Below are 25,619 nucleotides of genomic sequence, written 5' to 3'. Positions count from 1 at the left end.
GCGACGCCGACGTTCCCCAAATAAGCAGTCTCCGCTTTCGCCTGAGTTAAGAGTTTTCGGGTCCTTACAGTATGGTCCATACCGATCATTTAGATGCATGGTCCATACGCACATGCATCAAAGTACAAAATAATCAATGCGCGTTGTGATTCATGTAATTAGACTAACGTGCTTATTTCGCACTGGGAAAATGATCTAGCCTCTGATGGAGTACTTTCAAGCAACACAAAACAGAACATAAATATCTACATATTGTCCATCCCATGTTTTAGCAGATCATTTTGCACCTTTCCCTTCATAGAGCTGCGTGTGCTTTTGACAAGTTTAAAATGTACAGTACAAACTTCAAGCTGACGCATGGCTATGCAACACATCTTTATTGAAACTCTTGAAGCAACATCAATTTACAAACAAGAAAATGGGAGCTTGTTTAAAATAAAAACATTTTTTAGAACCAAAATGACAAACAAAAGAAAATGGCTGAGAAAGGGAAAATACTCCCAAGGATTGGACCAGCAGTGGCAGGTGTTGTTTTATTTTATACAAAAAATAACTTAAATGAAATCTTTCAAGTTTACAGGAACATTGTTAACACATGCTTGCATAGACCCATGATTGGATTTACAGCTTAGCTTGTGTTCAGACTTAAAAGTTTTAATATTTCCAAATATCAAAGCAGACACACTTTGATTTAAGAGCCAGGGAAAATACCACTGATGATAAAACAAACAAAAAGAGAGAACAAGTGAACTGGGGGCAAATGCATTCTTGTATTTTGAATTTTCAGTGTGGTGCAAGTTCGTCAGTCACAGTCAATATAAAAGGCCTTTCAGGATCGCATTGCCTGAGTGTTGCCTCGAGACACTCCTCTGGGTCCCTGGCCAGCTCCTCGCTTGTAGTTCTGTTGGTAACCGTCCTGGAGCAACAGAGACAGAATATTTGCATAAACTACTCCCAACAACATCACATGAGCAGAGGGAACGAGAAGTCAGAGTGTATTTTTTACCCGTTGATAATTCCCGTTTGAGTAATCCCGAGGCGTGCTGAACTGGGTCTGTCCATATCCAGAGTTTGGAGTGTTGGCGAAGGGAGGGCGATAGCTGTCATAACCACCTGAACAAAAACAGGAAGGGTTTAAAGTGACACTTCTGCTCAGTGCTCAATATCGCAACGAAAAAACAATTGAATTTGTGCTTTGTGCTTTGTGATGGTCTGACCTCTGAATCCGTTAGACGAGCCTCTGTAGCCGTTGATCATGCCTCTGGCGTTGCGGGGCCCGCCGCGCGACATGCCTCTGCTGTTGTAGAAGGACTGAGTCTGCCGGGCGAAGGCGGGGCCCTGTTGGGAAGGCTGCGGATGGCCTCCCGATTGGTCTTGGGAATGGAAGGCACCGACTACTGTAAAAAAACATGGGGGTGGAGGTACCGTGCAACAGGAGCAAGTCAATCTCTGGAATGCAGAACATGCACAGTGTGATGGAAGTTTTAACAGATTTCTAAAAATGCAGTCTAACTGGAATCCCCTAATCTCAGGGAGACCTGCCTGTAATTTGCTACTGTTGTTGTCAGCTAGCCCTCCTTTCCCTATTATCTCCACATACGCTCTCATACTCCCCCTGCTCTCCCTCCCCACCTCCTCCCCTTCCACCATTCTAAAGCATGGCATCCATTCTATTTTAAAGCATGGCACCCATTCTCTGTTCTCTCCCCCACATTTCCCATTCCCTCCCCCCGCTCTCCCTCCCCTGCTCTCTCCTCTTTCCCCGTTCCCCACCTCCTCTACTCCCCAACATTTCCCATTCCCTCCCCACCTCATCCCTTTCCTGCTCGCTCTCCTCTCTCACATTCCCCCTGCTCTCCCTCCCTTCTCCTGCTCTCTCCTCTGCTCTATCCGATGTCTACATTTCTCTATCAATTGTTCAATGTGTTATCATTACTATTGTAATTTGCTACTGTTGTGTCAGCTAGAATTAGCTAGACATATTTTCTGTGAAGCCCTCTGGGACATGCTTGTGAATTAGGGCTATACAAATAAACTTGCCTTGACTGCCTGTTGCAATCAAGTAAGTAAACAAACAAATTAACATGTAAATGGGTTAACAAGGAATCTTGAAAAAAGAGGTTACTGCACACAAATTTGACATTAGACCATTTTTATAATTTTCATATAATCTTTTTATATTACCTTAACCTTTCTTAATAGTTGTATGTTTATGAGCATGATGCAATTTACTATCGTTTATAATTTTTTTATTTTTCTATGTATATTTTCCACGTTTGGGAAAGGTTCTGAGGTAGCCTAATCCTTATTGGAGGACAGCCCTTATTTGTCTATATGGGACTGCCTCCTACCTCCTGTATGCTTGAGGAAGCCGGCTGTGTCAGGTGAAACGTCGTTTTTGCGGTGGGGGAAATAAAGCAGTAGGAGTATCATAAATCGTGTGCGGTAACCTCTTTTTTCACTTAAGTCTATGATACCAGCATCGGTTGAAAAAATCTTCGGCGGATGGGCATTCTTTTACTTTTTTGTTAACAAGGAATCTTCCCCCATCCCTGCTCAGTGCTCATGTAGTCTGCCTCAATGGAAGGAGGCTGGGGGTATGAGCTCTGCCATCGTTTCCATCCATTTCAGACGGCTATCGGCATGTTTACAAAGTCTGCGAGATAGCAACCTACATGCTGAAAATGTTTTACATGCTCTGCATACTTTTTTTTTTTTTTTACAGTTATATGCAGCTGGGATTTTGCAATTTGGTTCCACCAAGATAAGTCTGCCCCCCCCCCCCAATTTTGCCAGAACACCGTCGCTGGACTTGGCGTCACCCAAGATGATTGTGAAATTTGTGGTTGGTTTTAAAAAAAAAATGCAAACAAGGCAGAACGTTTTCCCCCCCTATACCAGAATAATAGTGGGTTGATCCAGACCCTCAAACGGAGTGTAGAGCTAGTCTGGCAGTGGCCAAGTGAGACTAGTGCTCACCAGACTGCAGTTGTTCTGGCTGAATTTCCGTCTGCTCCACCGGATGCTGGGACGGGCTAGTGAAGCCCGGGTTGTAGCTGTTCTGGTACTGGTTGGCCTGGTTCAAAGCCTCCGACTCAGCTGGCGGGACTGGGGCGTTGAGGTTGAACACCTGAGAGCCGAACAAAGAGGCACATTGTATTCAAACCCAAATCAGAGCAAAGGTCACAGGCTCGTTAGAAGTTAAATCCATTACTCATTGCTTCTTGGATGTCCCCCGCTTGACTACAAAGCTAATATTATCACAGGGCATTTAAGGACCGGGTAATGCATTTCTATTTTGGGTCAATGCTCTGCTGCTGCAATGCAAATAATAATAGAACAAACTTAAAACCACTGGTTTTCATTTTTTAATTGGTAGTATTTGTTGAGCTGGTTTGACCAAAATGGGGACTTTTATTATGACGGGTGTCTTACTGTCTGCATTGACTGGAATGGTGCTGCGTTGACATTGATGCCACTGCTGTGAGGAGCTTTGGAAACCGGCTGGAAAACCTGCGTCTGGGAGGCAGGGGGCGCTGTCGAGGGCGGGGGCTGCTCTGACGACAAGGACAAGGAGGTCTGAGGAAGAGGGGACACAGCATGTTAGATACATGCACCAGTGGTTCTCAAATGGGGATCTGGGGACCCCCAGGGAGGTAATTTATTTTCCATTTTCCATCCTATAATTCCATTCATAAGTAACACAATGACTATTTTGGACAAGGGTTTTATACACGTTCTGTAATAAAACATCTAAAAGCATCAATCTTATTATCATATGGGACTGTGGTCAAAATCCTATCAAATGGGGGTCCGTGGTCTAATCTTTGTCAGTTTAGGGGTCCTTACATTTGAAAAAATCTGAGAACCACTGACATACACAACCAAATCTTTAGATCTCATTCAAAAAATGTACACCAATGGATTTGTAAGATGTTTTTAAACTTCAATTATGAAGTGCAGGCCTCCTACTTCCAATTCAAAATTCAATACTTTTTCTGGTTTGGAAGATTTGGGTTGGTGTTCAATACGATGTATGCTGTGACTGGGCAATATGACTGGCAGCTAGACTATATCACTCTATAGCTAAAGAACATTCTTGTATTAACAATATGGTTAAGAGTGTCGACCATGAATTAACGATTTCAATGTGATTCATTCAGAATGTGTATTGAGAATGAAAATTAAGAACGCTACGTGATGAGCCCACTAAGAGTCTCGGTCAAAATGGTTTACCTGGATGGGGTCGATGGATTCTGTTGAAGGTCGAGGATCTGGTGTGTGCGAGGTCTGATACATGGGGGGCGGTGTGGGAGAGACGATAGGGACCTGAGGATAGGAAGAGTAAATATTAAAGCATTTTCTTTTATTAAATCATTTAGAGTGTCAATATTGTCTATTCATTCTAGGGATGCACGATATATCGGCAATCATATCGGTATCGGCCGATGTTAGTCATTTTTTTAACATATCGGTATCGGTCAGATGTTGCAATGTTAATATCGGTTATCATTATCAGCCGAATTCTTCACATTGATATGAAATAATGCAGTAAATCTATGATTTATGGGCTTTTCCAAAGGCTTTGCAAATAAAGGAATGCATAACTTTTTCAAATTCAGTATTAACATGTGTTTTTCAGTATGTACAAAATGTGATGATCATAAAAATGTGGTTTTATACAGATCATATCGACATCGGTAAATATCGGTTATCGGCCATAACAGCAATGTTAATATCGGTTATCGGCCAAAATTTTCATATCGGTGTATCCCTAATTCATTCATGTGTGAATACTCACTTGTGTGGGCTCAGGTTGGACAGGAACAGTGTTGGGTTGCGATAGCCGAGACTCCGGGTGAACTGAAAAGAGATCGAGCATCGCACCCTTATGAACTAGAAAACCCATTTGAATCTGTCAAATGCCACATTTACGAAAAGACACCTATATGAAACTGAGTTTACATGTGTCGTTTATGGACTAACAGGTTCAACTTGTCAATCTTACCTGGGGGACACACCATCAGGGGCATATCCAAGTTCTGAGTGGGTTTCATTGGCTGGGCTGATACAATGGCTGGGTCAATGGCCTGTCCGTCAAACTCAAGCATGGAGTCCTGAGAAAGTAGGGAGGAGACAATGTATACAAATTCAATATAATGTATTATCGCAATACAAAACTGTACAATTTTTATTTTATTTTTAAATGTACAAAAAAAAACGTATCGCGTGGCATTCATTGGAATGTTGATATTAGCTCCATTTTATTCTACTGTAGTAATCGGCTTGCCCATCACAATTTCACAAGCTCTCGATCCAAATTATATAATTTGGACCTTGTATTGACATTTTTAAATTGTTGTTTACATTCTAAATTTAGCAAGCCAATTCGACTGTTAGAAAGACTTGTGGCACATTTTGTTGTCATGATTGTATTCACCTAGAAGAGACAGTCTGGCTTGAGAGAATGAACAGGAAGTGAGACGATCTTTGGTTTCACCGGGTAAAACAGCCGGCATTTTGAACAGGAAGTCGTAACACAAACGGGTCAAGTGGGTGGGGCTACATAAGGTGAATAGAATAGTAAAACCTATATCATATACCATACCATATCCAATCGTATCATGAGATGAGCATATCATCCCATGCGTGTGAGAAAGTGCATGTGGGTAGCACCATGCTAAGCATAGTACAGAGCAGTGGGCTAGCTCGGGGTTTGACAGAGGAAACTGCGGACACAATACTGAAAGCTATAGACCAAATCAGCGGGGATGTTTACATTTACCTCCGGGTACCCCTGAGGTCCACACATTATAATGGCGGTGGACGGCACTAACTGACGTGTTGAAGACAAAAACAGACAAAGACAAAAATGGTTCGTCCGTGTTGTGTTGTTGTTTAATATCATTCATAACAACACTTTCACTAACGTTAGTGGAGACCAGACTAGCTAATTTACCTGTTGGACCAGACCAGAGTAGACTTGACGCTAAATTAAATTAACGTGGCGTCAGTAGCTCTGTTTGTAACGTTAACGAGTCTGCAAAAAAACAGCGAGTTTGACAGACAAACAAACGTTATTAGCTAGCTAACACTACATAAAACAAACACAGAAGAAAGGCTAGATACGTCGGACAAGCATGTTTACCAACCGTTTAACCATTTAAATTGAAAGTAGTCGGCCGAAAACAGCGAGAGGGTTTGACAGCATTTATTTGACAACACGCACATTTAAACCTGCCGCCTTCCCCAAGTGGTACCCGGAAGTAAATTTGTTTACATGGTGACGTCACGGTGATTTGGTCTATAGTTCCTCGAATGGCCTCTTGAGGCAGAATCCAAAAGGAAATCATTCCCCGTTCACCCCCATGTTAAAATTCCCAACTCTAACAGCCTGGTTCAAAAACACAGTTTTGGTCTATATAGCCAACTTCACGTGAACTTTTATCATTTATAATTCACCCCCGTTTAGAGTCAAATAGATGACAGAAAAAACTGTTTGGGGCGTGATTGACAGGTCACCTGTCCACAGTGATCGCGCAGCTTGCCGATCGCGGACCCAATAGCAGACGGAGCTGCGGTTCTGGGAAACCCTTTGGTCCTTGTGTGAGCTGCGCAACGACCCCAAGAGGGCGACACGCCGCACTGGGCTTCAAACATCGACGGTCTCAAAACGGTGCATGATGCTACAGAGTCATCTATAGCACAACTCCTCACCTGCATGAAGTTGTATGTTCCCTGCATCTGTGCCATTAAGTCCTGCACAACCTGCTTCCTGACCAGGGGGTCAGCGGGGGGCACGGGGGAGGTCGAGCTCAACGGGTGGGTATCCATCATGGTGACGGCGGGGGGCAGGGCAGGCTGCACGGGTGGCTGCTGCATCACACTGACTGCCTGGGAGAAGGAACGAGAAAGATACGCTCGGTGTCGGGGGGGGGGGGACATTTTAGGTTGCTACGACGCACTGATGCACTGTGACCACTCTAACCCAAATGGAGCTTCCTAGGCAGTTGACTTAGCTATAGGATGCAAAACATGTGGTAATCAAGACGAATTGGTCAAATGGTCAGAAACACAAAACAGAAAAAGTCACATTCAAATCATAGAAATATAACATCCCTGCAGCATACCTCTGTTTCCGTGGTCCACTCGTCGCCCTGCTCCTTCTCACTGCCACTGTATGTGCCGTCTGGAATGAACTGTCTGTTTACAAACTGGAGAAAAGTACGGCCAATCACAAATCCGCACAGTGCTGAAGGACAGCCCATCACAAATCAGCACAGTGCTAAAGTACGGCCAATCACAAATCCGCACAGTGCTGAAGGACAGCCAATCACAAATCAGCACAGTGCTGAAGGACAGCCAATCACAAATCAGCACAGTGCTAAAGTATGGCCCATCACAAATCAGCACAGTGCTGAAGGCAAGAAGGACTAAACTAAAACAGACCCGTGAGTTCAGTGACGAGAGGGCAATTCATCTCACCTCTGTGGCTTCCACCTCAATGGGCTCTATGTACTCCTCAATTATTTCAGCTTCTGTGAAGAGACAAACAATTTAGAGAACGCTTTACCGACCATCTTTATTGCTTGATTCAATTAGGATTTAGGAATAACATGTTGGATTTCGGAGAAGGATAATGACCCGCTTCAGCAGCCTGCTCCTCTGCTTCCGACGAATCGACGACTACCGCTGCTGCGACTGGCTCTTCCTCCTCCTCCTCCTCCTCCTCCTCACACACTCCGTTTTGGTGAGCTGGAACCCGGTCAAAGTATCCGCTAAGCAGAACCTGGTCCAAAGTCTCTTTCAGTGTCTTGTCTGGCAGAGGAATAAGACAGCCATCAATTTTATATATATATATATATATATATATATATACACACACACACACACACACACACATGTATATATATATATATATATATATATACACACACACACACGTGTGTATATATATATATATATATATATATATATATATATATATATATATATAGCAGGAAAAACAAATAAATGGATGATTAAAAGAAAAACTCCAATTTTAAGGAAACCTTATACAACTAGCAATCTCATGCGCTCGATTCCTAGGCCGCGGCCTCGCCCGCCCTGCAGTTCGCCCACTGCGCATCGCCTGCTCTGTGACATCACTGATGACATCATCACAGATGACATCACTGAACTTATAGCCTCAGCCAGGAAGGATGACAAAAAATCTGGCTCCGTCAGGTCACCCGCACGCATGCTCTTTACCCCCTGAAAGTTTCAGCTCGATCTAATGTAAAACGGCATAGCTGCGGCAGGCCAACAAAAATTGAAACAAACATTGCCCACTTGCTTCCTTTTAGTATAGAAGAGTTACACAAATATCATGTGTGTATACTAGACTGGTATAACATTCCTTGACTCAGAGAAGTACCACAACATGAGTGTGAATCTTGAATCATGGCTGAAAGAGTTCAAGGCCTACAGTGGATTGAATTTCTTCCATATTGACTGATTAGATTCAAAATATGTTACAATAATCATTATGATACCCTGGAATCCAAACTGGCCAGTATGTGAAAATACTGGAAGGGAAAAGTCCTAAAACATTGGAAAAGTCCTTGAGCTAGCCCAGGCCTTTTCACTTTGGGTGGTTCAGACAAGGAGGTCCACGTTCTTCCCTTTGCTGCCAATGCCTCAAGCCAATAGGTCCGCTGCTGCCTGAATAAATATCACCCTGAGCCACCCAGCGAGAGCTCCTGGCTGAGGTGAAGTCGTTGGCTGGTGTCGTTACACTGAACTGGGTCACCAATATCCTTAGGTGGCTCCAGAGAACTGGCCAGTGGAACCACAGGCGACAAGGCCACTGGCACCCTGCCCCACTGCTGAGTCATGATAAGCCCACAGCGCACAGCCCCCCCCAAGCACAATGCAGCAGTCTGAGTCCCAAGGCCAGACCGCTGAGAACGCAACACTCCTATATCCCCCAGGCCCCGATTACTCACATCGCAGCACTGCACACGGCATTGATAATTCCAATGCATATGCTACGCTAACACAATAGGAATGTTTTTATGACATATACTGTATATCATAAGGGCTCCTGAAGGCATAATTAAAAATAAATCTGTCTCGTATTCCCTATGGCAGTAAGCACCACAGCCTCAGCACAAATCATTGAGAAAAAAGTGCCAGCTTCTACAAAAAATTAAAAAATTAATGATTTGGCTTCTGGTTGCCGTGTCACACCAGCCATCTGATTCTACTTCCTGCCAGAAATGTCACCACCAGCTGGGCAACTAAATAAAGACAGTTTGTCTTTATTTGCAAGAATTTAACACAAGCATAGCTTGCAACCACGTGAAAATATTGATCCAAATTCCATTTGACTTACATGTTGTTCCTACCACAGCCTTGTCCCTCCCTTCCAGAAGATCCCAAAGGTGTATAGATGCTTCTTCATACTGGTCATTCAACCTGTGAGGATAGAGATAAGTTGTATCCATCATGTTATTTTTCTTAAGGTCCTTTGCATCCCAAATCAATCCAGATAATAATGCCTTACTTAGACCAACCTGATGTTTTGGTCACGGTCTGGTCCCACTAACTTGTAGAACTCATCCAGAGCAGTGAGGTCTGTATCTGTAAGTAGCGGAGACCCCCCGACTCCCTGCCTCAGGTCCTGTCGCACAGTGTCATCGCCCAGTCTGTCCAGGAGGAACTGGAGCTCCAGAACCGTCTTCAACCTCTTCTGCTCTGCCTCCTCACGCTGCAGCTGCTCCCGTCGCGCAGTCTTCTTCACCGCCTTCTGCATCTGATGGTGACATACAGGGGGCCACACACAGTCATGTTCATTAAAAGCCAGAGTGGCACCACTCTGAATGAGCATTTTTAGAAGACCCGAGTCATCCTTACATCTTGTCCCAATGCAAGGAAGCTCTTCTGCAACTCCCGGGAAAACTCCAAGTTATTCTGGATTTCCTGGTATTTGGACAGGGCCTCCTGAAAAGAGGAAGGAGGAATTACATGACTTGCAGTTTGCAATCTAATGCACGATAACTTGTAAGATGAAGGCTTGTGTGTACCCACCAGCTGGTCCTGATTGAGACTCTCTCCTTTATTCTTCTTGGCTTGATAATCATCCAGTTTGCCCTGTAGCAGAACATTCAAGTGGAATGAAGAGGTGCCGCATTCTTACACTTAACAGAGAACTTTGTGTAGTTGATGTTTCCATTTTACTTTGTGCGACTTGTTTATGAATAGGAGACAATGTGTTAATATTCACCTTTTTCTTCTCCATGCTGCGAGCCTTCTTGTCGAGAATACCCAGTACTTGCTTCAAGACTTCGGACTGTCCACCAAACCCAATTTGGCCCATTGATCCTGGAGCGGATCCCACATCTGGGCTGGCGGATTGCACTGTCCTATTTCCGTTCATAGCTGAGGGCATCTGTGAATCAAAGTAAAGGGTTGATGATGGTAACGTTACATCAACTTCTGGTAGAAGAGCTGGGACGTTATCTATTTCGTTTTACCATCACAATAGTTTGCAAAATACAGTATGGGTATGTATGAGTGCAGCCGATCATAACTTTAGTCTGCACTGTGATTAAGGGGAACAGCATTTTAGGGAAACGTCAGACAGCACAATGTAGGTTAGTGGGCCTCGACTTCTTCAGACAGCTAACGTTAGTTAGCTACATTTCTAGCAAGACCCAGAAAGTAGCGTAACTACGACTTCGATTATAGTTGCCAACTGCCAAAAGGCACCCAGGACAGCCACTAACTTAAAGAGCAGATAGTAGAGAGGTGTGTTAGCTTGTGTTGTCAGTCGGTTGGTAAAATGGCCCTGGCCACACGTTTAGCACAGAGCCTTGACTTAGCATCTTCACGCACAGCTAGCTTACTAACGTATAGCAGCGTGTGTGCTAGCGGACAGCCAGCAAGCTACCGTCGCTACACGCCTCCAGATTCACCCACCTTTATGTGATATATCCACACGGGAGCTGGCTAGCGTAATAAATGAAATAGCCAAGTATTATTATTGTTGTGTTGCTTTATTTTCTCTTTCACTCTAGTGTGGGATCCGCCCCGCCGGCCTCACCGACAACTGAGACCGAGACGGTTCGAAAGGCGAAGAAACTCTTTATAAAGGCGAAGGTCCCTTTTTAGCTGTCAAAGATATGCCCGAATAATGGAGTACAAACAAAACCCCAAAATAACGGTGTAGGCTAATTAACAATTTCGTTTGTATATCAAAGACAAATATACTAGTTTATATGTTTAATGTTTCAGTACATTTGCAATAATAATGCATTTCGAAGTTGTTGTTGGTGGACCGGCAGAATTGTATACACCCTCTTGGCAGAAAATCTGCAAAATCATTTGCTTTGACAGATTAGGCTATTTTATCCCGATCCCCATGCAATAATCTTCTGTGCATGAACTATCACATCTCTGCTGGTGTTGGCATGGGTGCTACACAACTGATTAGTCATGAGGATATTTTTTATTACTATTATTTCACATCAGTATGAAGTTCAAGTTCAACATGAAAGTGGGCAGCAGCATCTGAAACTTATTTCAGCCCCCCCCCCCCCCCCCCCCCCCCCCCCGCCTGTAGGCTCTTCTGGGGGCCATAGAGGGGGGGATCAGGGTCCTGACTACCCAGAGCCTCCCAAACTATCTGGATTAAAATGCCTTTGTGGTCCTCAAGTACATGCTTTGTAGCTACTTTCATTCCACACTGCTCTGGTTTTGAAACAAGGTTTGGCTGAAATAGCAAACTACAAACAACTGTTTGGTTGTTGTCTGAATCAAGCAGCCTAGCAGGAATACAATCTTGTCTAGGTTTCCTGTGCAGAATAAAACAGAACTCCCCTCACTAGACAGGTTTCGAACAGAGGACTAGCCTACTGGTAAAAGTTTGGTTATGACATCTGATTAGCACAGTCAGGGTATTGCCCAAAACTGAACTTGCATGTTTACACTCTAACACAAAATTAATTTACTGGTTACAAATGTGCTAGCCAATATTTGAATGAATGGGATATAATCTGTAAATTTGTAATGTGTTTGCTGCTCAAATGTATTTTATTCTTGAATATCAGTGTTTGCCCTAGAAAAAATGTCAGGCCTGGAGGGATTTCTAAACGTACCCCGACCGCAACGGTGGGGGCCCTCGCTGGTGATGCTAAACTTTTAGCTAACCTGTTCGCATCTATGTTGGCAATGGCATCCCAAGTATCATCATACTATTATGGGATGCGATGCGAACAGTTGTATTATGGGATGTGCGTTTCCCAGGCAACGACACATATTGACACGTTTTGGAACAGCGCTGCACGCTGGCACAATGCTCCTAAAAGCAAAATGCTTATTGTTTTGAATGATTTGGCATCTTCTATTACGGTCCACTGTCAACACCAGTATTGCTGTATTGTAATAATATGGCATAAAGGTTTATTGAAATTTTGGGGAGAGCAGGAAAAAAAACTCTATGGCCTGGCGGGGCTCTGTTGGCCTGGCGGGCCCGCCAGGCCTGTAGAATGGTAGGGGAAACACTGAATATGTAGCATTTTTCCAAGTAGGCTACAGCTCTGTGATTTAAACTTCTCTGCTGTTGCATGTTGCACTTTGTTGCCAGGAATATGAATAAATGTTATTGCAAGTTTGCAGCATCTATTTAATTCATTCATACATTCATTTATTCATTCCTAGCTACACCCCTTTATTTGGCTACTAAAACAGGTTAAGGCCTTGTTTTTGATGCTAACCAAATTGTAAATAAAGAAACCAGTTATGACTGAAGGTCACTGGTTTGAATCTAAGCCCACCCAGTGAATCTGTTTTAGGGAAGTGAAAGTGAACATATTCGTACATTAGTCGGACATACAAATTATAATTCAGACTAACATCTTCTTTGTATTGACAAAACCTGTAACAATTGGAGTAAAATGGACCTATGCTGAATTACAGTTGAGAGGCCTTGTTTTGACATCTGCATGCCATTATACCCAGTAATACTCAAGAAACACTTGAATGGATATTTTTGCTGACTGTAATTTTAAAGATGCAATCCTGTTTTGCCACATTGAGAATACACCCTTGTACCCTCCTAGTCCATCTGATGGACTTTTCCTGCATTCGCGTATGGGCCGTTTCGACAATTTTTGAGTATATGGTCTTAAACTAAGGCTAGGTATTTTTTTGGGGGTATTTGACAAAAATCAATCATAGTTATCAAATTTATACGATCCTAAGACCTATTTTCAAAAATACTCCTCAATCTCGCGTTGGTCCATCTGATGGACCCATTGACTTCCATTGAAACCACTCTATTGGTACTCCCAGCAAATTTTCACAAAATTAATTTATTTCATTTATTTCAGCGGGCATCCTGGACCAAATACCTTGAACTTTGACCTTAATATCTAACCTTGGAGTTGGTAGAAATTTTGGGAGAGTTACATGGTCTCAAAGTCCATTGCATAGTTGTCCCATTGATTTCAATGTTAATTTTGCACAAAAAGAACATTTTCTTTTGACTTCCAGCAAATTTTTCAAAAAATAATTATTTCCTTGATGTTACACATCTCACCTTGACTCAAGCGGTTAAAATTGTAGTTTCTAATGTGTTTGCCTATTTCCCCATATTCCCCCAGTTTTGGCATAGCAATCAATTCCATACAGTTTACATGAAATGTAAAAAAAACTGATTCCTATGCCAAAGATGGGAAAATATTATAAAACTGAATTTGACAGTCCACACTACTGATTTGAAGCCTTTAGACCAGGATAGATGCTGGACTAAAGCTCGTTTGTGTTTTTTGGGGAAAATGGCTGGTAGTCCAAAACATTTGGAACAGCTTTTTGGATTTTTGGCTCAAAATATGAAAAAATACTATTTTTACAAAAAATCACAAAAAATACAAAAACCCACTGATGATGTCACACATCATCAGTAATGTCATCAGTGACATATTATTGACAAAAAAACATCTCATGACATCACTGATGATGTCATAGGCTAGTGATGTCATAGCTATTGTGACATCATGCCTGCGAATCTTTGATACTAGGCATCTTGCAGTGGTGACTTTTGTAAAACACCCCAACCTGCCCATAATATCAGACCCAAAGCCAGTTTGTCTTTATGGAAATGTAAAAAAAAATCACTTTTTTTTTTTATGTACTTTTTTTTTTTTACTGTACTTACTGTACACTGGCATTTGAGGGGTTAAAATTCAAATATGTATGAAATGTTGGTATGAGGTATTAGGGAAGAAGTTACCAATGAATTATAAACAGTCAAAAATTTAAAAATTTAAATTAATATTTATAAATTAGTACAGTATTCCCGTTAAGGTCCATCAGATGGACCAACGCGAGATTGAGGATTCCGCGCCTGGGTTAGGGTTATGAAATGAAATATAAACGGTATAAGCTCCCAAGTGGAAAGACTCTGTAATCAGAGATGGGAAGTATCCTAACTAGTAAGTACAAATACTTTGTTACTGTACTTAAGTAGGATTTTTAGGTACTTTTATAAGTATTTATTTTTCTTACAACTTTTAACTTTTACTCCCTACCTTTTAACACAAATAGCTGTACTTTCTACTACTTACATTTTCAAAACAGGCTAGTTACTTTAGTTTTAATGCACAATGGATAAAAACGCTGTAACGTTTGTCTCTCTCGTCTTGCGCTCTCCCAGCTTTTTTCTTTGCACCTTTTTTGTGGAAAAACTATATCACACAAATGACTAATCAAAGTATAGTCTTCATCCATCTTAAAACATGTTTGGAGGGGATCTTCTAATTTTAATAGTCTTTGAATTATATTAAATGACATGAGTTTCAGTTAGCTTTAGTTTCCACAGAAACAGCCGGTATAAATACTTCTACTTTTACCATAGTCTTATTTACACAAGTAACTGTACTTTTACTTAAGTAAAGAATGTGTGTACTTTTCCCATCTCTGTCTGTAATTGAGAAAATGCAAGGTTAAATCACAAAGTATGCCACTGCACCCGCAGGTTTATGTTTGAAAATGTCATTGTTTAGTTGTATCAGCAGGTGGCAGTAAAGCACAGCAGAGTGATCAACACTCCCTGATGAAGTAAATGGGTGAAGAGAAATGTCAGGTTATATGAGCCTCCTCTTACCCTGTCCTGTGTCGGCTGACCATCCATTTCTCTGGATAGACTGACCTCCAAAAAAGTACAATATTGGCTAATGTAATTGTATAACCCTCTCTCACACAAACATACAGGCACAGGGGCACACACACACACACACACACACACACACACACACACACACACACACACACACACACACACACACACACACACACACACACACACACACAATGCAAAATGAATCATAAAATAATTTCCCAATTCAGAACTATTCTTTTGATGAGGCCTTTTCCATAGTAGAGGAAAATACCAGCACTCTCTTGGATAATATCATTATTGGTATTTTTTATTGCATTGGCAGCAAGTATGAATAACAGCGCATGCAATCAGCCATAATCTGTGTTTAGCCTTTTGTTTCCATGCCTGATTGCTTCAATCTGGCTCCATGTGGTGATCTTACTTATCTTTGGAACTGCTCACACACACACACACACCTTCTTCTGTTTTCACTTCAGCGTCCAGCACATACAGTATGTTTGCGTCAGTGTCTAAAGACAGCAAACTAACCAGAAGTCTGAAGAATGTGGAACCAGCTTTTGCTTTGGCAAATACAGGAAGCAGTTAACATGGCTGCACTGCTTTTTGATTGCGCTGCTCCATTGAACGTGTGTTTTCTTTCAGGGATAATACTGATTATGGGAGGACCCCGAGGGTGAGTGAAGCTCCCTCTCCAACGAGTGACTCATTTCCGCAGCCTGCTGTATTTCAGTCGAACAACAGCACAGATCCACCAGCAGCCATTTCTCCCAGGAGAGTCAGGGCGGTTCATCGTTTGACCCCTGACCCTCGTATCTATAGCCATAAACGTCCCAACAACACGCACAGCTCTCTTGCTCACACCCATGTGACAGTGAACAATAACTCGAGCTTTGTGGAGTTGTGGCGGGGATCAGGGACACGGCTCCGAAGAACAGTAGCTAATTATCGCTTCACGGCAGATTAGAGGGGAAGTGGTAGTTTTAGCTATTGCTATTCCAGAGTTTGTGCTATCAAAGAGTCAACACCATGTCCCAGAGCTCTCTTACTTCAGGAAGTGGGCCTGCAAGTCTGTGTTTAGATAGTCTGTGATGGATGACCATCTTTGTTCTACCTCTAATTAGGAGAGCGCAAACTTTTTTTTTTTTTTTTTACTATTTCAAACCCTTATAATTCAACTAGATGGTGTTTCACTTGCCTATCAGTGACATCATACTGTATCCTGCAACAGAACAACCTTTAAAAATCTCACAAACTGTTCAAACAGTTCTGCATAAATTCACATCTATCACTGGACAATGAGAGCGGGGAACAATAGCTGTTTTAGTATGTTTGCTTAAGTACTGACCCTCATTTTCCACTTGCCCTCAAATTCCACTCTGCTTTCAACTCCATAATGCGCTCAATATACCAAACAGTCACAACAGGAAGCTGCGCATGACACGACTGACACCACTTCCCATGAGGTTGTCTAGATGCTTAACTGTTTGCTCCCCAAATGCCATGTTAGAAAGGGATAAAGATGGCAACAAAAATAGCTGTGTATGAAGTACAACAACGATCAAATTTCTAACGGAAAATCGTACGAAGGCTAAAATATTGCACAATTCAAATCAAGACACCATTGAAGTGTGTTCTCCCCCCCCCCCTTTCCCGCTGTAGAGGAGCGGTCGCATGTTAATGTCAAGTCGACAGTAAAGAGCACCGTGTGTGGAGCTACACCTCCCTTCTGATGACATTTAGGAAGCCTTCAGAGACAGATAAGGCCCTTTTAACGCCTAATGACAAGCAGCTCGTTTTTATGGTGCGCCGCCGCAAGCCTCGCTACTCCTATCACACTGAAGCATCTGGAGACGGCTGGCCTATCAGGAAAGCCATGAGAGTGGTGCCATCATGGGGGGTAGGAAGTGAATGCAGGAAAGCATCATCTCTGCTCGCCAAACTGCACATCCTGTCACTTCTCTGTCAGCTCCACAGGATGTAGCGGACGACTTGGGTATCGTCAACAGCAGCACCACCACCGGCTTTCTCTTTGTTTGTGTCATAAGCTGCTTTGAGAAGTTTGAGGTATTATGCGACATGATTGTACCAAGCTGTAAAGTCAAATGAATGGCTTTTTTTGGGTCAGCGATGATGAGAAACACAAACACCCCCAATGGCCCTTGCATTTTGTTATGGTGAAAACAAAGGAATACAATAACACCAATCATACGGTAATCCTGCCGCTGTTTTCTATGCAGCTGGCACAAAACGGCACCATTGCTCCTGGGCCTTCTCAGCTTGGTATCTATCCACTGAGCCTATTACTACACAGCCTGGCGACAACAGTCTCGCCCCAAGGGTGCGTTCAGCTTCAGCCTACATTTTAGAGTTTGCCCCACCGCGACCTTCCTTGCATCTGGCTGAAGAAGTGATTCTGGCCACCGCTTTATCTCCCTGCCCAGTCCAACGGCTGCCTCTCTATCCTCCCTCCTGCAGGCAGGCAGCCCCCCAGGCCCTGGCAGCAGATAAGAGGATGGATGGCTGTGGCCGGGGGCATACAAACTGTGGAAATATCACTGCATTCATTTCTCTCAAATAACACCTTCAGAAGAGCTGGATTAGCCCCGAGTTTTATTCCACCAGTATAACAGCTAGCCAGCTTGATGTTAAAGGAACACTCCGCCCATTTTCAACCAGCTTTGTATCATTAGAACATCAGTAGTATATCGGAAAACTGTAAACTGTTTTGAAGTCTGTCATCTAATTTGACAGTTAACGAGTGTTAAAGTGTGGACCAGTGACATCACTGGTCCACACTAACTCAAATTAATAACTCATTAACTCAAATCAACTCTCAATAACTGTCAAACTGAAGTCATTCATCTAGTTTGACAGTTATTGAGAGTTGATTTGAGTTAATGAGTTATTAATTTGAGTTAGTGTTGGACCAGTGATGTCACTGGTCCACACTTTAACACCCAATAACTGTCAAATTAAATGACAGACTTCAAAACAGTTTACAGTTTTCCGATATACTACTGATGTTCTAATGATACAAAGCTGGTTGAAAATGGGCAGAGTGTTCCTTTAAGCCTTTGTAAATTAAGACAAGTACACAGCCTATCTCTCTCTCTCACACACACGCACACGCACACGCACACGCACACGCACACGCACACACACACACACACACACACACACACACACACACACACACACACACACACACACACTTTATCTTGCCTCCTCCTATCTGCAATTTAGTGTAGCAAAGCAAATAGTAAAGGAGCTCATTATAGTCTCATGCAGTCACGACTGTCTGCCTCCATGCATGACTGAGCAGGCAGGCTGTGCGCCGTGTTTAGCGGTGTCGCTTTAAGAGCCATTTCCCCCCATTGTGTCAAACAGTCGTGAGCAGGAAGAGGGAAGCGAAAGCGGACCGAAGGGGGGCCTGGTGATGTTGTATTTAAACACGATGCTGCACAATAACGGTGATGACCGCGGCTTCATTTGAGGAGCGCGTCTGGTGACTGGACGCACGCACGGACACACACACACACGCAACGCAATTGTTGTGACCTTTTGATCGGATTAATGGCATCATCAAATTCGCTGCAGTGCAGGATAATAAAATATACTTAGACGTGGAAATGTCACCACCGCGGTTTATTGCCTCAGGAAATGATGACAGTGTGTCCTCCTCCATCACCGTTTAGGTTAGGGCGTTAAGACTTCTTGTATTGTTGCGGCTATTTCGACTGGACTCAATTTCCATTAAAACAATAATCACCCAGAAGACAAACCTGCGTGTGGCTGGCGTCTTGTAGGCTGTCGGAACAGAACAGGTGCAGCGCGCCTAGTCTGTCCATAGACTTCACAAGTATAGAGCCGACTGTCCTGACAAGAGCGAACTGGGGCGCTGCTGGACTGAAACAACAAACCGATCATCTCATCAGCTTGGACATCGTGTTTTTGCAATGTCATCCACAATAGAGAGAAAGACTTTGGACCCTAATGAGTAAGTACTAGCATTTTGGCTATGTTGTTATAGGTTATTAAGATGCCATTTCTGAGAGAGAGAGAATGACATTTGAAGGACCCTAAGTGGCATGACAACCAAACTCACAGGAAATATGATAAAAAACAACAACAACAATCATGCTTAAGCAAGACAAAACAACAACAAAAAGGATCAAGTTATAGGATAGCTTTGTACCTCAGTGTACATACGCATTTTTTTTTTACTTTCATTTTTTTTAAAGTCTGCACATTTTCACATGCCAATACATGTCAGAAGCCTTCTTGCAAACAAGTGACTGCTTCTTTCCCTCTGTAAAGTGACTTTCTACCCTTTTGTGGTTGGCTACTGTAGCCTACTTTAACAACATGAAATGGCTCCCTCAAGTGGACAGTATCGACATGTTACAAAGAGTCACACTTCACAGCAATCAATCAGGGCTATGGCTTTATGTTGTCAAACGTGGGCATTTTATTTTCGCAGTGGGCTACCTCAGTATGAACCAACTAATTATGTTCAGTAAAACCTTGCATTGTTGATAATGATCTGATATCTGGTTATTTGTCCTATAGGGAGCCAGTAGATGAGGTCCTTCAGATGCCACCGTCTCTCCTGATGTGTGGCGGATGCCAGCAGAGCATCAGTGACAGGTTCTTCCTGAAGGCCATAGAGCAGTATTGGCATGAGGACTGCCTGAGCTGTGACCTGTGTGGCTGCCGGCTGGGAGAGGTCGGCCGCCGCCTCTACTATAAACTGGGAAGAAAGTTATGCCGGAGAGACTACCTCAGGTTGGTTTTACACACCAGGCAGCGATTCGTGCAACCAGTTATGTTGTCATAAAATCATGATTTAATCAACCAGTTTGTTCATAAAACACAGACCAGTTGGCCAGTGAAGTGTCACAAGGGTGTAAAAGTGATTAAAGAAATGTCTTGCGAACAGTCAAAATATGAGGCTCGAGTCATTTTAATTAATGAATTGCTTGGATCCATTTTCGAACTCGGCCTTCATTTTGATGTCAACTCCACACCTGTAAAGTTTTTCGTGGCTGCATCTTGCACGTTTTGACGCTACCGTGGTGACAAAAATCTGTCCACAGACATATATAAATACCTGGCAAAGTAGGCTATTCAAAACGGCTTCTGTGGTAGATCCCGCTACAGTAGATGTCTCCAGGACCCCATTTTGCCTAGAGATGACACACACACACAGACTCACAAGGTGAAAACAATAGCAGCCCTGCCCCGCTGTCAGGGCTGCTAACCTAACCTAACCTAACCTAAGCTTCCTCCTAGGGTTCCGTTTCAGAGAACATTTTTTTCCTGTTCCGCTCAGTAACATGCTGCAACATCTTCTCGTCCACCCAGGCTTTTCGGTCAGGATGGGCTCTGTGCGTCCTGTGAGAAGAGGATCCGTGCATTTGAGATGACCATGCGTGTGCGGGACAAGGTGTACCACCTGGAGTGCTTCAAGTGCGCCGCCTGCCAGAAGCACTTCTGTGTGGGTGACCGCTACCTGCTCATCAACTCAGACATTGTGTGTGAGCAGGACATCTTTGAGTGGACCAAACTCAACAGTAACAGTATGGTCTAGGTTCTAGGAGAACCTCCTCCACAACTTGACGGAGCATTCCCCTGTCTCTTCCCAGGGGGTTGATGAATGAATCTTCAGTGTTACACAGACTTTTTTTGTAGCATGGCACAGGCTTTATCATGCATCTCATATCCATATGGAATCATGTTGACCACAGGTGTGGGTGGATTGTGTTTGGGAGTGGATGGGGGTTTCATCTCTGCATTGCTCTCTGCTGGAGACTAACGAAGGCTGCACCAGCAATGAGTGAAAGCTTCTTACCCAAGGCATCCTCCTTGAATGCAAAAACACTGGAAATAGGTAGACTTGCAATAATTGTCATTTTTGTTATAGCTACATAGGCCTACTGGAATTGTAGAATTTTAGCAATGAACAAATACAAAATATTTGTGAAGTTTGTTGTAGTCAAAACACTGTTGCATCACCTCAGTCATGCTTGACATATTTTTTTAAATATATTTCTATGGAACAAATGTTTTATCGGACACAATTCTGTCAATTCTGAGGAAGCTCTACTCAGAATGATTGCACTGTATTGCCAGGTTGAACTGGTGGCGCCCTCTAGCGAAGGAGCAAATCCATGCAATTCAAATAGTACCGACTTGGGAGATGTTTTCTTCCCCCCCCTTTTTGTAACAATTCTTTATACATGCAGCCAATATTTTTTTGGATATCTGCATGTCAGATTTATTAAATAAAATATAATTGAGGGGAACATTGATGTTCTTTGTTCTTGAGTGTGTTCCTGGGAGTCACAAAGAAACACTTTAAATTCAAAGGGACACTTCTGAGTGTAGCCTATTCACCGTAGATGAGACAGTCTGGCTTGTGAGACTAACGGGAAGTGTAAACACAATCGGAAGTTCTGATTGTGTTTACACTTCCTGTGACTCATAAACCTAGTCTGACTCATATGTGAGTCCAACTAGTTTTGGGTCAAGTGGGCGGGGCTACATAAGGTGAATAACTGCCTTTTAAAAAGAATAGTAGATACAATTCCTCACACTGGTGTTTTTCCATGTCATGTGTAGATATTCTTCATACCTGTTTGTAGCCACAAGAGGTCACTAGAGCTTTTCTATATGTCATCATTGACATAGTTTGCCATCCGTTTGAGAACTGTCACCTCCCAGTGAGCTATCGGAGGGTTTTGCCAAGTCAAACCGAGGAGAGTTCACTAAATAAGAAATAGATTATTACATATCTATGGGGTACAGCTTTTTTCCGTTGTATAAACCCTCTTTTAGGGAAGGCAAAATGAAAGAATAAATCCCAGAGAGAGAGAGAGATTGATGGTAATGAGGTCAGGATGTTCTAGGCTGGTGACATGCAATGTTTCTGGAATTATTTTCTCCCTGCCGTCTGTCTTCAAAGCTGGTGCCCATCGTGGTGGTTGTGCTCTCTCTTCTTCATGTCTGCCCAGCTGTCAGCTCACTCTGAACTGGGCCCACAAGGCGTGCTCCTCCGGTGCCCATCCCGCAACCTCCTGCCATCCCCAGTTATCTTTACAGGCCTAACATACATAATTGAATCCATGAATTCCGCTCGCGTGTGAGGTCGGGAACGAAGGCGCCTGACCACACCGTATTAAGGGGTGAGAGAAGCGGCGTTAACTGACATTAAAAAGTGGTTTAAAGAATGTGATCGGGAAACAATTTGCAACACATGGTAAAGGCAGAGGAGGAGGAGGGGAGAGGAGAGAGGGATACAGGGGAAAGGCACAGCACAGAAGCTCCAGGATGATGTCTTTAGCCAGATCTGACAGTAGTTTATTCATGGATGAGGGAGGGATGAGGCGACAGACGAATTGGAGCAGAGTTAAAAACCCACCCATGCCGAGATGACGGCCTTGCTGAAAGAGATACTTATGGCACGACTAATGAGTTTTCCCACAATAGAGATGGGAATATATACGGCACAAAGAACAACGCTGGGCCTTTGCTCGTTTGTGGAGGTCTGCAGATTGAAGAATCATCAGTGCGGCATTGAGCAATACTCGAGGAATGGCTCCATAGAAAAAGTCGACTACGCGGTGGTCTGGCCGACAAATCAGCTCCATATTGAACGCCAGATCCAGGATGTGTGGATAAGCAACATGTAAACTACATAAACATATAGAATACTACAGGCTGCTTTAGGAGTGTAGACGTCTAACACACACACACACACACACACACACACCATGGTCACATAGGACAGTGGAAGGAGGGTCGAAGGTGTGTGCGCTGGACATCTGCGCCTCCTCTGCTACAGGAAGTTCACAGAGTTTTTTTCTTCTTTGTTTTCCGATTTTTCTCCCATTTCTCCCCAATTGTACATGTGTGTAACTGAATGACTGTGAGTCCTGGGACTCACCCCGATGGGAAGGCCGGTTAATCAGCTTCAGCGCCACCAAGGATGGAGCTAGCTAGCTCTCTTGGTAGAGCGGTTAGCGTGTGCCCTCTTGGAAGTGGGAGGTCAGCAGTTTGAATCCCGCTCCTCCCCTGCGCAAGCCCTTAACATGGATTGCTGTAGCCTGAGTGCCGTCAAGACAACACAGGTTACACTTGGCCAATTCCCCCTGCGGTCCCGGCTGTTGCTCTGCTGATCTGGGGAGAGTTGTACCGTAGTAGACTAGCACATGCTTCCTCCGATAGGCCTACATGTGCAGTCGCCAGCCGCTTCTTTTCTTTTCACCTGACAGCGAGGAGTTTCACCGGCAGGAAGTATCGCGTGACAGGGATCACGTTATTCCCTCCAGTTCCCCTCCCCCCGAACAGGCGCCCCGACCGACCGGAGGAAAAACTAGTGCAGCAACCAGAACTCATACCCCACACCAGTGTTATGCAGAGTTCTGCATCCCTGCCAAGAATTGCATCCCCACCATATTTTGGAGCTGTTTTAACTCAAAAAACAGGGATGCAAATCTCGGCACGTACAAACCGCCGAGACTTGCATCCCCCTCCATAAAGCCAGGAGAGACCCCCCCAGGCCTCGAGGTCACCTGTACCCAGATTTTAAGCATCAAAGTCAGTCTCCATGAAGCAGGACAGACCCCCTGGCCTGGCGGTCACGTCTACCCAGACAATTATATCATTTTCAAACAGTTATGTTTCCGTATCAATCATTTACAATTATGCTCCCGTGAGGTGGGGATGCATTTGGCGGCGGGGATGCAAAACTCGGCATAACACCGGCTTTCCCCACCCCGCAGACATGGCCAATTGTGTCGATAGGAATGTCTGACCTGAAGTAGGCCACTACTCTGCTACTGTGAACTGAACCCGGGTGGGTCTCCATGGCGGGTAGGCAAGTGCTTTTACCTCTGAAAAGTTCAGCGAGTTTAATGAGAGCGGAGCCGAGAAGAGAGGCCAGGTCTCATCTCACGGCATCCCCACAGCAGCACACAGCGGGTCCACAGAGAGCCTGGGCCCGGCCAAGCGGGCCTGTGTTCCATCGGGCTCCGCTCCCCTCTGTCGCCCCCGCAGGCTGAGCTTTGCCAGAGCACTGGCCCGACTCGCACAGCAGCCTCGGCAGGGACTCAATACAGCCCTGTGCCTCTTGTGTCATCCCTACCAGCTGTACACAAGGCCGGGAGTGTAGTGCTGTGTTTGTGTGCAGAGGGAGGCCTGTTTCATCTCCTGGTGCCCATGTCACAGCAGTCCCGTATGGGTAGACCTAAAAACATCCAGCTGGGCGCATGGAAACCAAGGAGACCTTTTTTGGGGGGGAGGATGAAACCGCAATGAGTGGCAGCTTGTTTTTATCAAACAGCTCACCCCACTGAAACGACCGCCACACATCGCCCTTCACTCCATCTATGGTGCAGTGCTCAATATGAACAGCAGATGGCGATTATGGTCCAGGTAGATGCATTATTATGGTGATGATCGAGGCCTGCAGTGGTTCTCAACAACACAGGCAGGGTCCAAGGTGGTTCCAGTTCCAGAGGTCCCCCAGCAAATTGATGATTTTTTTAAACGTCACCATTATTTTCCCTGCTGAAAAAACAGCATACACCAGCATAGCTTCTTCCTATGCTAATCAGTGTTGGGCAAGTTACTTTCCAGATGTAATATACTACATATTACTAGTTACTTTGATTAGAAAGTAATAAGTTACTTTACAGTATTACTGTCTGTTTAGAGTAACTATTAAACTATTGCATTGCTTTCACCAAAATAACAGCAGTAGCAGAATGACGCCCCGGAACATCCCGAAAAATAATTTAAACCCTCTTTAAGTCCATCTATAGTGTTTCTTTTGCATAAAAACACACAATTTTATTAGGAATTTTTTAATTTTAAATTTCCATTTTTTTAATCCATTTTAAATTTAAATTATGCTTTGATTAAAAAAAATTTTAATTCAATTTGTAACTTGTGTTGCTTAACTAACTATAATATTACTGAAATCCTATTGGTAATAAGTTACATTACTGAGTTACTGCTAAAAGTAATATATGACATGTAATATGTTACTTTTGTAATGAGTTACTACCCCCAACACTGATGCTGATACACCAGCAATAGGCCATGGTGGTTGACTAGCTTCACCAGCCAGCTTTAGCTGTAGAATGACTGTTTTGATCATAGTCTCCACTGTTATCTCTCCAAATACAACGCAGAGAGTCATAGAGTTCTGGATCAAATCATGTCTAACAATAAACATAGTCTCAGACCTGGGGCTGAGAGGCAGAATCTCATTAAATGGGGGTTGTGGCTCTATGGCTATAGGATATAGCCTATCCTTGATAGGCTATAAAAAAAGGTTGAGATTGAGAATCACTGTCCCAGGGGAAATTGACGAGAGAAAAAAAACAGAATGTGTGTGTGCGTGTGTGTATGAGAGACAGTGTTGGGCAAGTTACTTTCAAAATGTAATATA

The 25,619-nt window shown here is 43.6% G+C and overlaps 2 protein-coding genes across 3 annotated transcripts; one reads left to right on the top strand and one right to left on the bottom strand.

The window, feature by feature from the left end:
* Positions 1 to 362: 362 nt before the first annotated feature.
* On the bottom strand, positions 363 to 11,099 carry caprin1b (cell cycle associated protein 1b). 2 transcript variants are annotated; one of them, XM_083663199.1, is made up of 18 exons: positions 10,963 to 11,099; positions 10,268 to 10,432; positions 10,072 to 10,134; positions 9,898 to 9,984; positions 9,558 to 9,796; positions 9,377 to 9,459; positions 7,645 to 7,818; positions 7,486 to 7,538; positions 7,131 to 7,214; positions 6,718 to 6,894; positions 5,009 to 5,117; positions 4,802 to 4,863; positions 4,237 to 4,329; positions 3,436 to 3,579; positions 2,980 to 3,130; positions 1,218 to 1,397; positions 1,007 to 1,113; positions 363 to 916 (listed from the first exon to the last, which is right to left on the bottom strand). In XM_083663199.1, the coding sequence occupies exons 2-18, from the start codon at positions 10,430 to 10,432 to the stop codon at positions 830 to 832; spliced, it is 2,058 nt and encodes a 685-aa protein (XP_083519325.1). In that variant the 5' UTR covers positions 10,963 to 11,099; the 3' UTR covers positions 363 to 829. The 2 variants fall into 2 exon arrangements, with proteins under 2 accessions (XP_083519325.1, XP_083519326.1); XM_083663200.1 differs by having other exon boundaries at positions 1,218 to 1,394.
* Positions 11,100 to 18,534: 7,435 nt separating this feature from the next.
* On the top strand, positions 18,535 to 21,457 carry lmo2 (LIM domain only 2 (rhombotin-like 1)). The gene is made up of 3 exons (XM_083663220.1): positions 18,535 to 19,160; positions 19,733 to 19,948; positions 20,528 to 21,457. Exons 1-3 carry the CDS (start codon positions 19,120 to 19,122, stop codon positions 20,751 to 20,753), a joined length of 483 nt encoding a protein of 160 aa, XP_083519346.1. The 5' UTR covers positions 18,535 to 19,119; the 3' UTR covers positions 20,754 to 21,457.
* The last annotated feature ends 4,162 nt before the right edge of the window (positions 21,458 to 25,619 follow it).

Source organism: Poromitra crassiceps (genome assembly GCF_964638095.1).
Source record: "Poromitra crassiceps genome assembly, chromosome: 30".
In the NCBI taxonomy this organism is placed as follows: Eukaryota; Metazoa; Chordata; class Actinopteri; order Beryciformes; family Melamphaidae; genus Poromitra; species Poromitra crassiceps.
Note: the sequence above shows the minus strand (reverse complement) of the source record. Positions and strands in the feature narration are given on the sequence as shown.

What these genes read in the sequence shown, in the direction of transcription:
- lmo2 (XM_083663220.1), top strand. Translation starts at nt 19,120, where the DNA reads ATGTCATCCACAATAGAGAGAAAGACTTTGGACCCTAATGA. An exon ending in AAGACTTTGGACCCTAATGA is followed by an intron (nt 19,161 to 19,732) that starts GTAAGTACTAGC and finishes TTTGTCCTATAG; the next exon opens with GGAGCCAGTAGATGAGGTCC. An exon ending in TGCCGGAGAGACTACCTCAG is followed by an intron (nt 19,949 to 20,527) that starts GTTGGTTTTACA and finishes TCGTCCACCCAG; the next exon opens with GCTTTTCGGTCAGGATGGGC.
- caprin1b (XM_083663199.1), bottom strand. Translation starts at nt 10,432, where the DNA reads ATGCCCTCAGCTATGAACGGAAATAGGACAGTGCAATCCGCCAGCCCA. An exon ending in CCTGATGGTGTGTCCCCCAG is followed by an intron (nt 4,864 to 5,008) that starts GTAAGATTGACA and finishes ATCTCTTTTCAG; the next exon opens with TTCACCCGGAGTCTCGGCTA. An exon ending in CTCGTCTAACGGATTCAGAG is followed by an intron (nt 1,114 to 1,217) that starts GTCAGACCATCA and finishes GTTTTTGTTCAG; the next exon opens with GTGGTTATGACAGCTATCGC.